General features: G+C 43.1%; 1 protein-coding gene and 1 long non-coding RNA gene across 11 annotated transcripts; both read right to left on the minus strand.

Moving 5' to 3' along the window:
* Positions 1–440: 440 nt before the first annotated feature.
* On the minus strand, positions 441–6,708 carry LOC123188392 (uncharacterized). 10 transcript variants are annotated; one of them, XR_006494610.1, is made up of 7 exons: positions 6,301–6,704; positions 5,651–5,835; positions 5,025–5,110; positions 4,799–4,873; positions 4,107–4,213; positions 3,922–4,000; positions 443–1,991 (listed from the first exon to the last, which is right to left on the minus strand). It is a non-coding gene; the product is annotated as an uncharacterized lncRNA (long non-coding RNA). The 10 variants fall into 10 exon arrangements; XR_006494613.1 differs by having other exon boundaries at positions 441–1,991; positions 4,088–4,873; positions 6,301–6,708; XR_006494612.1 differs by having other exon boundaries at positions 443–4,000; positions 4,112–4,213.
* A 2,963-nt stretch (positions 6,709–9,671) lies between these two features.
* On the minus strand, positions 9,672–17,381 carry LOC123188393 (pre-rRNA-processing protein ESF1). Its single transcript, XM_044600478.1, has 7 exons — positions 16,701–17,381; positions 15,920–16,036; positions 12,461–12,837; positions 11,541–11,703; positions 11,234–11,362; positions 10,286–11,001; positions 9,672–10,178 (listed from the first exon to the last, which is right to left on the minus strand). Exons 1-7 carry the CDS (start codon positions 17,313–17,315, stop codon positions 9,938–9,940), a joined length of 2,358 nt encoding a protein of 785 aa, XP_044456413.1. The 5' UTR covers positions 17,316–17,381; the 3' UTR covers positions 9,672–9,937.
* Positions 17,382–17,412: the final 31 nt, after the last annotated feature.

Genomic DNA, 17,412 nt, shown 5'->3' on the forward strand with positions numbered 1-17,412 from the left:
TTGCCTTCTAGTACGCTAGACGTACTCTCTTAAAGAAGAAAATTCATCCAAAAGGTTAAGCTGATGAGAAAGGTGAACCATGCATTTATACGTCAACAATAAAAAAAATTCTTTTGTCGGACTCGACGAGTGCACGCAGATTTTTATGATGATTCAGAAAACTAATGCATTTGGAGCGCATAGGATATTCTGCAATGGCTTTGGCTTCAGAATTGGCGAACGTTGATTTGCGCTAGGGGCTGCTAGTGCTAAGAGCTACAAAGAGACAGACAATGGAGGCCGGTCGAGGACAGTGACCTCGCCGGGCCGTAGACGCAGGGTAGGAAAAAGGAGCCACGTCAAACGTCATAGGAGAACTTGTGCTGATAGATGGATGGGCGGCACAATAGCGTCAGCAGCCACGGGCATGGCAAGATGCCGGTGCTGGACGGCAAATGAAAGGTGGACTAGAAGCATACGCGGGCCTTGCTGCGTCGTTCTACTTTTCTATTGTTTAATTATTTGATTGTTAATTCACAAATATATTTCTTGCTACCCTATTTGCAGATCGGGGGTTGTTGTTCATTTCATGAGCCTTCTATGTTTTGGCTTTCATAATTTTAGAGTGAGAGCACCCTTTATTGCATTGCAGGATATGTTCAGAGTCTGAGACACATCATCATTTACTTGGTACTATATGACCCGTTGCGCCAATGGCGCAAAGAGCGAGAGCAAACAACTCTTTGTAGAATAGGGAAATAGATACACGTATAATGTTCCTACATAGTGTTATATATTACATTGAAGGTTGGTTCATAGCGACAAAATCCTCACCACAGCTTGAGTCTTAGTCTGGATCATAGGGGTATATACCTTTCTTCTGCTATGGGTATATACCTTCCTTCTGCAGTGAGAAACATGCCGTGCTTGTAACGCTCAGAAGTTCAACCACAACACCATGAATCTTTAGAAGAGCTTGTCTGATATTACAGATAGCCATTGAAGAAGTAGCTCCAGCAAGAACATGGATTTTGTTAGATGCAACACGCGCTTCATCCACATTGTCACACCCTTCCCTAGTCATAGTTGAAATGCGGAAATGCTTGATTTCTTTTCCTTTTAAGAGTAGCTTGTCTGTGACGCTTACATATGCCTTTTATTTCTTCTGCTCATAGTTGAAATCAACATGCACCTTGTGCTTTCTGCATTCCATGAACCTGATGGCTCGAACAGCCGCACGATTCATCGATGACACCCTATCCTTACATACGTGGCTTGACAGCGCAATTCATTCTACTGAAATGTGGAGATGCTCCTTTGTGGGGTAAAACTCAACTACATGCATATCCACCCTGCTCGAGCTACTTACGAAGTAGACTGGTTTAGGAGCAAGAGCTTTTCAAACATTACGTCAGCCAGAAACTTGTTGGATAGCTCAACCAACTCCATGAGGAGCACTTTGAAAAAAGATAAATCCAAAGGTTAGGCACAAGCTGTAAATGGAGTGTATATTAAGAATGATGATCGAAAAAGTTTTAGCATGCATGACCATCAAGAATCTAATAACCCCTGAGCAAACCGATGACATGAGATTACAAGATCATAAATATAACAGCAGAGACATGAAATCAAATGGATTCAGGAATACAATGATACCTATGTCTAGAGGAAATCAAACAGATTTCTATAGCTTAAGTAAATTGAAGGCATTAACTTTGCGATTGTAAGCACAGAATGGAAGAATTGTACATATATTTTAGTAACCAATCGAGGAGGAATCAAGGTCAGGAAATCATATAATCTAATCTGATTATGCAAATATAATTTCCGTTGGCACACACCAGTAGACTTGCGTATGGCGAATGAATATAGGCAAGACAGGCAATCATAAGCATAGTTAAAACCAGAACGAAAAGAGTTGGATCTGGAAGAGAGAAGGATGCTTCAGGGAGCAGGGCAACACATGTAGGAGATCATGGTCAGCTTCGTTGAAGAAGAATCGGATCGAAGACCTAAGAAAAGAAAGAATGGTCAACCAAAATGGAAAGAGAATGAGAGAGAGAGAGAGAGAGATCTACTGCAACCACTGTTAGGGTGTTGCTTCAGCATCTTATCTTCTCTCAGTTGTTTGCTTTTGAAACAGAAACTGTTTGAATGTACAAGGATCCAAATAAAAAAATTCAAATGCAACTAAAACCGACAGAGGCATTTTGGGAACTTCATTTAATTATCTTTGCACTAAATACTCGAATAAGTTCTCAAGTTTGAACTTCACTGGAAAATCAAATAAGATTATGTAATATAATCAATATATCCTTTCTTATTTGTTTTCGTTTGAATCAGAAACTGTCTGAACACATCTAAGGCCTTGTTCGGTTACACCTCTTCTTAAGAGGATTGGAGGGGATTTGGGTGGATTTTGACTTGTGGGAGATTATATCCACCTCAATCCCTGCCAAACCCCTCCTAAATCCCTGTCAACCGAACAAGGCCTAAAGCTTTTCTTAAAAATGGATAGGCCCATCCACTTGTTGATGCTCCTATAAGATGTGTGGGAGTCCCACAAGATTCAAATGCCTCAGGGATCTCCCCGAGTAGTGGGAAGCGGGTATATACCTTTGTATTTCTCCAGTAATGCCACAACAAAGAGCAATTGTTGTTCTTGGACTAATATGCAAATAACATCAGCTCACGATTAATGCGAAAAGGACAAATAATAAGAATAATAAGTGGACAAGATAATCTCCTTACAACAGATGGGTACAAATAAAGCGAGGATCCTATAACATATTCCCGTCTCAAAATAAGTGTCTCAACTTTGTACTAAAGTACTAAGGTTAAGACACTTATTTTGGGACGGGAGTACTACATATCTTTGAAGGATTGCGTCCTTTTCAACACCTTTTCATGTACTAAGGTTATCAGTCCAATATCAACATATGTGCCTTAATTTTGTCATAATACATATGTAAGAGAATCAACATATAGCGCACGATCAGATCTTATTTTTATTGATTAGAAGGTATCTCTAGACGCTATCAGCATACATATCTCACTCCCAAATAAACTACGGGTAAGAGTAACCATCTATTTGAAATTTCCAAGTCATTCTTCTTAAATATTACTCCCTCCGTAAATAAATATAAGAGCGTTTAGATCACTACTTTAGTGATCTAAAAGCTCTTAGATTTCTTTACGGAGGGAAGTGATCTAAACGCTCTTATATTTATTTACGGAGGGAGTATACCGCATGGTATATGTCCATGTCAAAAATGGAAATCAGATGAAAAGAGAGTGGACATTAACAATCTCTAAGATTAGCTTAATCACAGTGTCATTACACACTAAAAACTACAGGAAGGAAAACTCCCACCACATGGCTATGTATTTTCATCAGGTATGGCACACAGTTTATTTTACCATATTAAAATTGGGAGGGATGGCGATGATGAGATTGGTCAGTTCTCTAACCCAATCTATAACGAAAAATTTCTTATTTAGTTTTTTCAAAGTAAATATTGAAGACATGCTTGAAACATAGATTTTGTTAGAACAATAGTTGTTTAACAGCGGAAAATCACTTGAAATTCCCAATAAAATAGATATAGTAAATATGTCTGTTTTGTAGAAGAACTTACATGGCGGCCATATCCAGCACCATCACTAACTGATAGGCGAGCTTGACTATAAAGAGCGGAAAAACCTCTCCTAATCATTTTTGTAGTTCTCTTGAATTAATGGAACAAAGAAATAGGAAGAATAATGAATGGTTGTACACGAGCACTAAATTGGCAGCCTGCACGCTTGTGTTTCTCTAAATTTTATTCCTACTATTCTGAATACAAAACACCTCTGGATTTAGCTATGCCTATAAGAAAAATGGAAGTAGCACAAGCATTTAATGAAATGGTGCAAAGACAAGCAAAAGAACAGTCCATTTACCTGAGCTGACAAGGAGAAGCACACGAGCAAGGCAGGCAAGATCGAGAAGGAGACCAAGGTGGATGTTAGAAAAAACAGGCTGAAACCAAAAAAACAACATGGTCAGCACACAAACATTTCATCGAACGTGAAAACATGAAAACAACAATGATATCATTCGGCCAACCTTATAAAACAGAAGTTACCTTACCATGGCCAAAGGCCAGACCAATTGTTTAATACTTCGAATTTCCAAATCAATATTCTCATCTGCTTCTCCTCGCTATTTAGTCTCCATCTCTAGCATCTCTGGCTGTTGCAGTCCAATGAGCGAACATACATATTTTAGAAAATAAAAAGATTACTTGTGGAAGATCTAGAAGTGGGGAAGAACAAAATCTACAGCAGCCCAAGAGATTCAAATATAATATCAACTCATAAACCCGAGAGATTCCTTTTGGACTACATCACCTAGGCTGGCACCATACCAACTTTTACTTGTGGAAGATCTAGAAGTGGGGAAGAACAAAATCTACAACAGCCCAAGAGATTCAAATATACTATCAACTCATAAACTCGAGAGATTCCTTTTGGACTACATCACCTAGGCTGGCACCATACCAACTTTTACTTTGCGACACTCTGAAACATATCCGTACTCTCTGAAACATATCCGTACTTTCCACTTAGAGCGTCCTCCCAAATATAATAGCGTTACAACCCTGATACATAATATAGTGCAAGAGGGCTCACAGATCGATTGCTGGCTCACAGTACAGGGTGGTATGCCATCGACAAGCTAAGGTGATAAAAAAATTGGTGTATTTTCTCTTATGGGCAAGGAAGCAAGAGTTTCGCTATTACAAATTGTAAGAAACTGATAATTAGAGCAGATTACTTGTCCCCTGCCACTTGCCCTTCTCACCGGCCTACTCCTTCCCCCTGTAGCCGGCCTCCTCCCCCTCCCCTGCAGCTTGAATGGAGAAACAAATTTAACCAATGTATTATACAAAGTATGACAGCTGACAGAAGTGTTGTGACAGAATAATAACAAATAAAACAGCTCATATAAGTTGCCTTCAGATGTTATATAAGGTGTAATTGCTCTAAACCAAAATTCTTACTGCAGACTCATTCAAATTCTTTTTCAGAGTTTCGGTATACTGAGCTGCTGCTTCCTGATATTTTCTGTTGTAGAAGGGTTCATTGCCTGCAACATGCATAGTGGGGTACATTCAGATTCCAGAGAAGAGAGCCTTTGGATTAGCAGGGGACATATTTGCTAGCTAAAATCTGAATCTTGTTAGGCAATTGTTTGTGCAATGTGAATTCACTGTCTGAGTTGGTGTGCAGGTTTGCTATCATTTTTTGTAGCATAGGCATGGTGTTCTGATTGCAAGTGAACGTAGCTGCAAAAGTGAGTTGTAGCATTGTTTGCCTGGCTCAGCTGATGAATTTGTTGTAGCAGAAACGACAACAAAAAAAGCGGGGTTGAACTATCCATGTGTCTCGCTTTGAACAGAATTACCCCCTCTAATTCATCCATGTGTACAAGTGAACTGACACCAAATCCATCTGATTGGAATTCGTTACAGAAGAAACAAAATAAAGGGCATCCGTTTCCATCCATGTAAAGTGAATCCACCTCCAAGGGATCAGATGAGAGCACCCCCAAACCAAACCAATCTAGTGAGCCAGGTGAAAATTAAATCGTTGCAAGCAAGCAAGGAAGGGATGGTCGCCATCTTACCACCGCTGTTGAACTCGATGCTTCAACAGCCAGCGCGGTGCTGCTGTTGATGCAGGGGCGGAAGCTCGTCGGAGAAGGCCGACTGCACCATGTCGTGGTTGTATTGGTTGCTTGCGTACCCGGATGCCGGCACGTGTCCTTGGAGGTCGAAAACAACAGCATCGTTGTATGAGCTTGAACTTTTCCTGGAAGCATGACACATAACAAAATCATCTTGTGTAATGAAAAATGTGACTGGTGTCATCTTAAGTAGTCAATAATATATCTGAAGAAACAAAAGCATGTGCCTAGGCACCAAAATTCAGCAGGTATGTTTTTACTTGTCGGTTATAGCGAGACTGAATAGGATGAGGAGCTTCACTAATAAAAAGAGATGCTACAGCTAAATGGAAGTGAATGTATCGCAAGGAAGGAAGAGTTTTGCTATTACAAATTGTAAGAAACTGATAATTAGAGCAGATTACTTGTCCCCTGCCACTTGCCCGTCTCACAGGCCTGCTCCTTCCCCCTGTCGCCGGCCTCCTCCCCTGCAGCTCCACCCTATCCCTACGGGAGCGCCGCCTGTAGCTCTGCCCCCGCTGATGGACCAACACCAACCCACGAGCAATTACCAAAGGGGTTGAGAAGGGATGAGGCTAGCAGATGCTCACCTCGTGCTCCTCCTGCTTGGCGGAAGAGGCAGCAGTGCACGAACTCCAAACTCCAATCGCCAGGTCGCGCCCGACCTCTCCGGCGCAGGCCGACGCCAGCGGAGACCCTCCGAAGCCACACCTCCCTCTCTCTCCTGCAGATTGAATCCAGCACCGCCGCCGTCACCAGGAAGCTCGCCTCCGCACCGGCGGCGGACAAGATGCGATGGGGGGGAGACTGAGATGGGAGGAGGAGGAGGAGGAGGCGGCGGCTAGGGGAAGCCCGGGAGGCGACTGAGGTGGGAGGAGGAGGAGGGGGCGGCGATGGGAGGAGAAGGGGCGGCGGCTAGGGTTGTGAGGAAGGACGCAGGTACGCGGTGTGAGGAAGGACGCGGGGTCGTTCATTTTTCTTTCGCTCTTGCCCGCTCTCGCCCGAGTCGCTGAACTATTCACAGATGACGTGGATGGCGTGGTTGTGCCTAGCATATCCTTGACCTTTATATGTTTAATGATATTACTCGGTTTTTTATAACTATTGTTCTCCACAAAAATAATATGTTAGTAGCACTGCTAAAAACATATCCAAAGTAGTGGTTGGAGTCACGCATGTTCCAGACCTGCAGGGTTAAATCATACTACTGGATGGACATGATTATATCCATCCGCAAAACTAACTCAAAACTATGATATGCGTAACTGAGGCTTCTGATTTTAGTATTCATCTACAACAACTATACAACTCTATGAGCTAACCAATATTTCATAACTTACTTTGGTCACATACAAATAATACAAAACACCAACAATAATGATCTGCAATAACGGGAAAAGGGTAGTGGAGGTGAGAAATACTTGGAAGTTACAGCACTGCACCAAAGTATATGGCTTCTGATTTTCAATATCGATCATTTAGATGCATAAATAAAATCAAAATAGAAAGACCATATTTGAAATAAAAGCAATGCTTTGCACTGACTAACAACAGAAAAAGGAATGATGCATGTTTATAGCGGCCTCTAAGAGGAAGAGACGAAAATGGGAGGATCAAGAGATAATAGTACAAGTGATTGATCGAAGTTTTCATTTGAACATAACATTATTGATGCATTAATAAGGCAAATGTGTACATAAGCGACTCGGTGACAATTAACCAAATTATCTTCATGGAAAAGCCTAGTTATCACCTTGTCTTATTGTTTTAGTGCCAATTAAATTCAATTAGAGACCGTGCTCCTTAGGCGTGGAACCATATGCTAATTAATACTCCCTCTGTTCTAAAATATAGTACATACTTTGTTTGAAAAGTCAAACGTATCAATGTTTGATTAAGTTTTTAAAAAATCAACATCCATATGTACTTCTATAGTTTATTTATTTAGTACTTCAGATATTGATAGTTTATTCTAGAAACTTGGTCAAACATGGACATCTTTGACTTTTGAAAGACTCATATGCACTGCATTGTGGAACAGAAGCAGCATAAAGCATGTCGTGTATAAACTACCTGAGATTGTTAATCCACAAGCACGAACATGGTACTCAAGCAATGAAGCATGAGGCTTTCATATTGAAACCTTACACGGTATAGTCTGCTACTTGTTTAGCCCTCAAGTGAGCGGGGTTGAATTTGAATCAGCCTACCAAAGAAAGAATGGCAGAGGGAGAGGAATGGGGTATCAAGAGTTGTACTGGAGACCTTGTGGACCATGGCATGTCGATGAAGGTGACCAAGTTCCGAAGACGAGGTCGTCCCTGTCTAGCACCTTTGCTAGCTGAGGCGGCCTACGTTGTCGCCTGCTCCTCTAGGCCCCGAGCGTCGTCGTCGTTGGACGTTAATTACCACATAGAAGAAGAGGAGAAAGATGGAGCGATGGGCGGGGTGTGCGGCCTGGTGATGGAAATGAAAAGCCGGTGCAACCTTGTGGCGCGGAGGAGGCGGTGTGGGCTGGACACCCATGCAACTGTGTGGTACGGAGGAGGCGGTGATGGACTGGCGGCACCCGTGCAACCATATGACGCGGAGGAGCAGGTGATGGGCCAGGTGTATGTGCAACCGTGTGGTGCGGAGGAGGTGGTGATTTGGGCGTACCGCCATGAGATAAGGGGGAGAAATATGAAGAGATGGGCGGGACATGCGGCGTGGTGCTGGACTGATGGCGCCCATGCAACCATGTGACGCAAAGGAGGCGGTGATGGGCCAAGCTGGCAGTGACCGTGCAACTGTGCGATGGTACATCACTTTAATTGGCATGGATATAGTTAGTTGCATTATTAATTCCCTTATACCAGATGTACATGAGTGACACGTAACCCTTTTTTGTCGCAAAAAGTAGTCGCTTTGGTCTAAAATAAATGTAGTGGTTTTAGTTTAGAAAGTGTGACATATAACCCATTAAGTGTTGGACACATGTAGTTGGATGGTTGACCCAAACACTAAACAATACCTATTGTTGGATGGTTAGGAGGACATTGGTATCCCCTGCCAACCGAAGTTTAAGTCCCAAACTAGACATTGGTACTTGCGTTTTTTTGGATTTATTCCAGGTTTTTTGATGATGTGCGTTCAGTGGAAGGAGACGTTCCCGTCGAATACAAAGGCATCTATCATGACTTCATCAATCTTAAGATGATGTGCCGGTTCAGTCTATTAGAGGTGCTCATAGGAGTAAGGTCTAAGGGTGAGTGTATGTGAGCCACTTCGATTGTAGTGTGTTTAAAGAAACAATACCTACTCACCTGGTAAGGGCATCTTCAACAGTTTGTATGTTAGCTTGTTGATAAAATATGTCATGTCATCAGCCAACACCTTAACATACAACAACTTCAATAAATTATATCTAGTTTACCAATAAGATGTGAGATAATAAATGAGGTGATCTCTCATTTTACATTGAAACTTGTGCAAGAAGTGTTGGTTCATGTACATACAACCTTTCTCCCTTTCTTCATTTATTGTATGACACATTATCAAAAATCCTACTCCCTCTGTAAACTAATATAAGAGCATTTAGATAACTACTTTAGTGATCTAAACACTCTTATATTAGTTTACGAAGGGAGTATGTGGCAAAATCTACCAACAATTATCTTATAACCATTGAAGATGCCCTAAGAGACTATGATTCTTCTAAACAAAATTAAGTGATTCTCCTAAAAAAATAAGACAGATGGTCACTTGACCCTCCACAGCCCCGAAGGGCTCACAGTGCTTATATTTGAGGGACTTTAGATATTGTAGTGATATCGGCAAGAAGAAGGTGGGATTAAGACGGATTGCGGTCCACGGGCATGGCAATTTAACCCTTACAGACGCTTCCACCTTGGAAGACATTTGGACTCGACTATATCTGGATTCCAGCGTGCACATGGCTGTAACACGTGCGAGTGCCACAGGATAAATAATCTTTTTTAGCAAAAAGCCAACATTCACTATAGTTGAATACCGTAACAGCCGGTAAACACAAACCTTGCAAACATGCCTGTTGCACATGAACGACTGAGAAAATCTTCAGGGTATTTATCTAGCCTAACAGGGATTTTTTGTCTAGCTGGATCATAGTTCTACCAAAGTCCAAAAATGGCATATCATCAAACCTTCAAACTATTCTGAAGGCTTCAGAGGCATTTTCATCAGCAAGGTTATATCAGGCCAAGACGATCATCTCGTGCTGCTTCCTTTCTTGAACGCTGTGAGGTTCCTTTTGAGAGACTTAACAGCAGATAACATTTGTAGCTTCTCCGTGGACGCCCCGGCATGTTTCTGCTTGATGTTCCTAGTCGATGCATCATCAGGTGGCAATGTACTCCCCGGAGATGACTCCTCCACAGGTGGTTCACTATCCAATGTGCCTGCATGCACGCCCTTCTTCCCAGCTTGCTTTCGTTTGAAGTCGGCACTCCTGTACAAAACCATTCACAGTCAGCATCAATTACAGTTAATGCAGGTCAGGCAGATTATACAATAGTAGTAGGATGGGCAGATGAAGGTGATGGATGCTGGTAGTACCTCTTGTACTGGGGATCAGTAGGATCCAGCGCAAACAGATGAGACGTGAACATGGGATCAAACCTCTTGTCATTGCTAAGATCAATATGAGGATGTTTGTCCTCGACAGAATCCTTGCCCTTCTTGCCCTTTTTACTCTTGCGTTTTATGTTAAAGCCCTTTGCACCATTGCCTGCATCCTGATCAGCAACCAAGAGCTCCAACTCTTCTTTAGTTGCTTCTGGTTCGAAATGTTCCTCTGGAAGCTTGTCCTTTCCTTTCCCTTTTTCTTTACCTTTGGCCTTCACCTTCTGCTTCTTCATTGGCTTAACGTCTTCATCAGACTTTTCATCCTCAAAGAAATCATCATCTTCATCAGCACCATCTTCGTTGCTATCGTCGTCATCATCATCATCATCCTTCGACGACCTCTTCCTAGCTTTCCGCTTTTCCTTCATTTTTTCTTGATGCATCTCCCAGACAGTCTTCTTCTCGCTGCTCTTCCTCTCAAGGATACGTTTGCTAAGGTCCTCAAGTTCCGTGTTAAATGTTATCTCCATGTCCTGGTCATCAGTTTGTTCCTCATCCGATTTATCTCCTTGTAGTAAAAGAGCCAACCGTTCCTTATTTGTTAACTTCCTTTTCGCTACTCCATTTGGTCGAGGCTCATCACCAGAATCATCTATATCATCATCTGACTCACTATCACTCGCTAAAAATACACCAAGGTCATCTAACTGCGACAAAAAAAGAGAAGACGTTAAAGATGTCAAACCAAAGAAAAAAATAGAAGGACAAGAAACAATGACATATAGATTGAAAGTTTTCATGAGAAGAAAAGGGTAGAAAATGCATGTCATCAACATAATTCACAACTGTCCCAAGAAGATAAAAAAAAACAAGAGTCCACTATGACACTTTACTTGCCCCCTTCACATTTATTATTGAGTTTTAAGTAATAGAGCTAACCTGTTCATCATTGAACTTCCGCCTCAGTTTCTTCTTACGCTCTGGCTCATCATCATCCCATGTGAGCTTAACTTTGCTATGTTGCAAAGCACGAGTCTCAAAATCAGGCTCCTTGTAATTCGGAGGTGCCTGCATGGAGTCAAATAAATTATGAACTGAAAATACGACTTAGCACGAGGGGAAGGCAAGTTGTGCTTAAATAACATCATAACTTATTCAGCCACTTCTGAAAAGGGTAACATTTATGCTGCCAAGTGCGAACAGTTTAATATGAGTACCAACAAATATGGGTGCAGCTACAAGATACCTCTGTAGCCACATCGCGAGCAGGATGTTTGAACTCCATAGAGTCCGAAATAAACTGCAAATCGAACACATTTGCTGTTTTCAAGAACTCGGTACCATCAAGAGTCGTGTATAGGTGATTTGCAGTTGTACTGGAATCACACACCACAACTGCATAGTAGTACCTGCAGTAAGAACATAATCACAAGAGAACACAATAAGAAACTCTTGGAAAGTAACTTAGGCTTCGACATATCAGATGTCGGATATCGGATGATATATCGGACGATATGTAGATATATCAGAGAAAATATGTCTAGTCTTTTTTTTCATTATTTTGTTAAATACATTTATTTTTAGTAAAACAAAATATATGATGTCATCTACGTATATATATGCATTTGTACGAAACATTGTGCATGACTTTGATAATACATAATGAACTTGTAAATGCATAATCTTATTTCAGTGCATTCTGATAAATAATTGTTGTCATCTACGTACCATTCTATATCGGTGGACATATCGGGCTAGATATCGGCCATATCGGTCGATATTTCGGTCCATATCAGATGATATGTTTGAAAATGATATTTACAAAATGATATGTTATGTTTATATCAGTAGAGCCCCAAAAGTGATATATCGGTCGTATCAGCCTAGATTTAAAAGCTTGATATGGACTATAGTTCATAAAAAAGATGGACAGACAAGGCTGTTTGGACATACGCACACAATCCCAAAGACCCAAACATGTGAAGTAGAAGCCACCGTAGTTACAATTACATTAGGATTTGAACATTTTAATATTTCAGTTAATAATATGGAGATTCAGATCATGGTTTTAAAATACATGTTCGAACCCATCTCAGTTAGTCCCAGACAAACAGATAAATAAACATGATGACAATCAGCAAAAAATATCTATGTTTTATTCCTAACCTCAGTCTGTTTAGCTCATAAGTACGCAGCTTGTTGTTCTCAGAATCAGAGTCATGCTCATCTTCTTCGTCATCGTCTTCATCACTGTCATTGTCATCGTCTTCATCACCGTCATTGTCATTATCATTGTCATCTTCAGAGTCATGCTCACGATCTTCGTCGTCCTCTTCATCACTGTCACTGTCATTGCCATTATCATTGTCATCTTCCCCACCATCACCATCACTATCACCATGAATACCAAGAAGAGAAGACGGGCCTTGAGTTGTCTCAATGTTCATGCACTCCAGTCCAAATTCTGACGGATATATTGAGACTGATAGAACTCGTCCACCTTTTGGGATGCAAGATGTCATCACCATATACAAGTCCACCGCCTGTTGAAAGGGGCAAAACAAAGGGATAATATCTCTGAACTCAAGAAGCAAAACAGAAATTGCTACAAGCAAAAAAAAGGTAAATCCCAATGAGTCGTTTGTATCCTCAGTTCTAGTAAAAGCAGGATTTCATTCAGTTATCAGAATATTAAGTATCAAAGACATTTGTTGGGTTGCCATAAAAATCAAAGGAAGTGCTTCAATACTTAACAAAAATATTGGACATATTTTAAATGAAAATACAATCATTACAATTTACAAGTGCGTTTGAGTGATGGGGATTAGGGATTTCTTTGGGAAGTTTTACCGCTAGATATTTCACCTGTTCTCAACAAAACAAAAAGAATAGAAACATAAACATCTTTAAGCCAAACAAGATGAATCTATGTATCATACTTCAACCTAACAAACCAGTCACACACTTTGTGGCACGACGTCCTCTACTGAATCTGACTGACTGCTCGTCGGCCCATTCCCAGGGATGACTTTGTGGAGTGGTGGTAGCAAACCATTCTCCAGATGCCCACTGCCACATGCAAGGGAGCTTAATTGGCGATCATGTTTATGTCGTGTTCTTTTTTTGTTTTGTTTTTTTACTCCGGAATCGTTCTATGGTAATTTTCTATTAAGGAAAAGTTCAAATATGTACAAGTAAAGGTAACGAAAAGAGCTAAAGAAACCTAGAGAACAAAGTAGAATGCAATGTAATGGTTCCATCTCCTTGTTTCGTAGAGCTAATGAGATGGAATGGAATGGTTCCGTCTCGGTGTTTGGTTTCGTCTAAATTCAACGCTAATGCTGACAGTAAACATCATTTAGCAACTACTAGTATTAAATTCATGTCAACAAGTACTGGTACTAAGCATCATTTGTAAAAGTAATGCATCACCGTGTGCATCTACACACATCTTCAAGCAGGATAGAAGGAAGCGCCGAGGATTTGATTCCTTGCACCTTCACTCAGGTCAAGGCGTCGCCTGGTCAAACCCGCTGTCCAAATCAGCCTTCCTTGGTGGGCAGCACCAGCGTAGGTTGGGTGACGACGGAGAGCTGTGCTCGGGAGGCGGGGTCACGGCATGGCGTGGTGGAGGTGGAGGAGCAGCTTGTCAGAGCTCGGGTGGGCGATAGGTCAGAGCGTTGACGACAGTGGCTGTTGGGGTCAACCGTAGTGCAGAAAGAGGCGGGTGGCGGAGGCTGGCATGGCAATGACAGTGAGGAGGAGGCGCCTGCGGAAGCCGGTGATAGAGCTGTGCAGAGGCGAGGTCATGGAGGATTGGCTGTCAGCGGGGACACGTTAGGGATACGGCCTGGACCATCAGGAACCCTATTTTGCAGGGTCACGACATAATGAAGAGGCGCTCCCTCCCTGCCTCCCAGGTCGCACAGATGGCGCCGCCACCTCCTGGACACTTCCCCACCGCCTGGACTCGCCGCCACCGCCGCCGGCGCGCCTGGATTCGACCGGCGACCGTCCCCTCCAGCACCAGCAGCAGCAGCAGCAGCCTCTCCTCGCAGCCGCAGGTAACCCAGCTGCATCCTCTCCTCATCCTCATTCTTCTTCAACCTCTTCCACTTTTAATCTTCAGATGCTTGCTGCTTGGTGCTCTACTGCTGTTTGCTTGCACTAAGTTATTGGATCTGATGCTTTCTGCTCTTTGCTTGTGCTGCTGGGTGCTGGCTGCTGCTGTTCTTGATAGGAATTGATTGCTTGTTGTTGGCCTGAAAGGTACCAAACCATGGCATCTGCGAGTGGCACAGCCGGTAGCCAATCATCCGTGGGTGACGCAGGGTGCATGAGTTAGGCACGATCGAGAGGAAGTAGATTGCGGGCAGGGAGGCCACAACACCGGCCGGACGCGAGCAGATGGCGGCTTCGGCTGCACGGCGCTGCGGGCGACGTCCATGGTGACCGTGCAGCAAGGTAGAAGTGGGTTTGGGAGCTCTTGTGAGGGAGCCTGCAGGGAGGAGGGCGATGGACAGGCGGCTCGTAGGCCGGCTGGCTTCGCCGGCGGTGGTCGGGAGGCCAACCGGCAGCTGAGCGCGCGGGATCGGGCCCGTCTCCCCCGGTGGTGGCTGCTTGTTGGGGTGAGACGAGAGAGGGTGAGAGGAATGAGTGCATTCTGCATCTCGGGGGTATATTCCCCTCAGGTGGAATCGGTGCATTCTGTTTTCCTCTCGAGCCAAACGCAGGAACCGAGGTCAGGGACATCACAGACCCATTACATTCTACTTCATTACTGAAACCAAACACATCCCAAAAAATACACATCTATACAATTCCTGATTTCTGCAGCATTGTGATGATTTGCTCTTAAGCTCTGATCTTGAGGTCTTTCTTGAGGATGTTGCACCACCCTTGAACATGTGGGGCAGCATTATGAGTTTTTTGCCATTCCTTAAGAGTACATATGCTCCAGCAGCGCATGATTACTAGTTCAAGAGCAATTGTATTAGGCAAGTCTTGAATGGCTAGAAGAGCCTCATCAAAGAATGATATTCCTCTGTTCTTATTAGGAATGATCATCTGTCAACAGTTTTGATCAAAAGGGCAGTCCCAATATAGGTGGACTGGAAGCAGCACAATGAAACCATCCTAGCGTCGCCAGTTTGCTTGACAGAATCAAAGCTGAGGTCAGATTGTGCGCAGGGACAGTGGTGACGGGCCTTAGACAATTTTGCCTGCAGTGCCTACCACCTAGTGTGTAGCGTTGTACTTTGGGGTGTGGCCTCTCGTAGGCTTGTACATACAACTTCTTCTATCAATACATTGAGACACAAGGCTTTTGCATTCCATCTAAAAGAACTAACAAACCAGCAAAAGAACATATATTTTTTCTTTCCAAAAGTCCTGCTTACCATCATCTATTTTAAAAAATTGCCATCCAAAGAGCCCTTAGAGGTTTATCAAGCAAATGCAAAAGCTGAAAAGGAATGCAAGTGGCCTAATTTTTTTTTTCTTTCGAGGTGGATTCTCAAGCAACGGAAATAACCAAATTGCCGTTTGAGCATGGCTAAAATAGTTTAGGCGCAGAGGATTACTTATCAAGATAATAGAATAGAATTAATGAATTAGTGCACACACCTTAATGTGATCCCAGTCCATGTTAACAACAGCAAGCCTATGAGTTTCCTTATCAATCATAGGTGTATCATCATGCCTCGCCATCAAGTAATGAGCAATGTCACTGCCGACAGAGCACTGCAGAAAAAAGACAGCAGGAATTATAAGGAATGCAAGAAACATGTCTCTCTTGACGACAAGAAAAATACAGCTAGTAAAGTGTCCCATCAAGATAATTTAGTAACCATATGGAAATCCTAGAAATAAAAACATATGACCTACCTAAGAGACCCGTATTGGCAGGCAATAAAACCAACTATGCAGTAAGTTGCAGAAAAAAAATCAGTATATAAGATCTAGAGTCGCAGTTTGAAATGGTTCTTGCAGTCACATATTGAGATGTGTGGCTTACAGACACACGCATTTCTCTGTCTCTAACAAGCATCTCTCAATAAGCTCCACGTTCTAAAGGAAAAAAAGAAGACTACAGCAAGCACAAACATATACCACAAGTTGAAGAAATCCCCATAACTGTGAGTCTGTAGCCTTCATAGTTGGGATTAAAACAGCATCTGTGCTATCGACATGAAAGATGGAATTAAACAGCACATATCAAATAATTACAAACTACCAACCAGACCATACATCTCACATATATACGTATCAACACAAGGACATGCTTTTATAGTTTTATTCTCTCCCAATCACAAGCGAGAGCATAGGCGAAAATGGAGAAGTATGCAACCCCTAGCAGAGAAAGGTAATCAAATGAAACATCATAGAATTGGATGGGAAACGTCACCTCGTCATCGTCCTCCTCCTCCTCTTCGTCATCGCTACTAGAACTCTCTTCTTCAACTTGCTCATCCTCTTCTTCCACCTCATCGTCATCATCTTCTTGGACCAGCTTCACTTTCTCCTTTTCATCCCCCTCCTCTTGTTTGAGATAGTAATGCAGCATGGGGTTCTCCTTGGCGCCCTTCTTGCGGCGCCTGCCGCGCTTGTCCACAGGCGCCTCCGATGAAGCGAACATCGGGTCGGTCAGCATGCCGTTGAACCTCGAGTCCAGGGCGACCTTGGCCTCCTTCCGCCGCATCGGCCTGAACCTCGGGTCGGTCCGCGCCGCCGCGAACCTCTCGTCCTCCATCGCCCGCTTCATCTTCTCTTCTCCCCGCTTCACCTCCGCCCCCATAGCCTCGGCCTCAGCCCCAGCCTTGTTCTCCTTCTTGGGCTTCTTGCCGTGCTCCTTCCCCTCCTGCCCACCCTTGTGCTTGCGCTTGGCCTCGTTGCGGAGAGACGCTTCGTCCGCAGCGGGACGATCATGCTTATCCTTCCGGTGCTTTCTCTCGTCTTTGGAGTTGGATTTCTTGGCCTTCTTTTGACCCTTGAGGTCGACGGAGTCGGCCGTCGGCGCCATGGCGGCTGCTGCTAGGGACGCAGTGGCGGCGGGCGGCGGGGATGTGCAAGGGTATGGAGGGTAGCCGGAGTAACGAACGACCTGGACTATATGGATC

The sequence above is a fragment of the Triticum aestivum genome, chromosome 2A, assembly GCF_018294505.1.
Source record: "Triticum aestivum cultivar Chinese Spring chromosome 2A, IWGSC CS RefSeq v2.1, whole genome shotgun sequence".
Classification (NCBI taxonomy): domain Eukaryota; kingdom Viridiplantae; phylum Streptophyta; class Magnoliopsida; order Poales; family Poaceae; genus Triticum; species Triticum aestivum.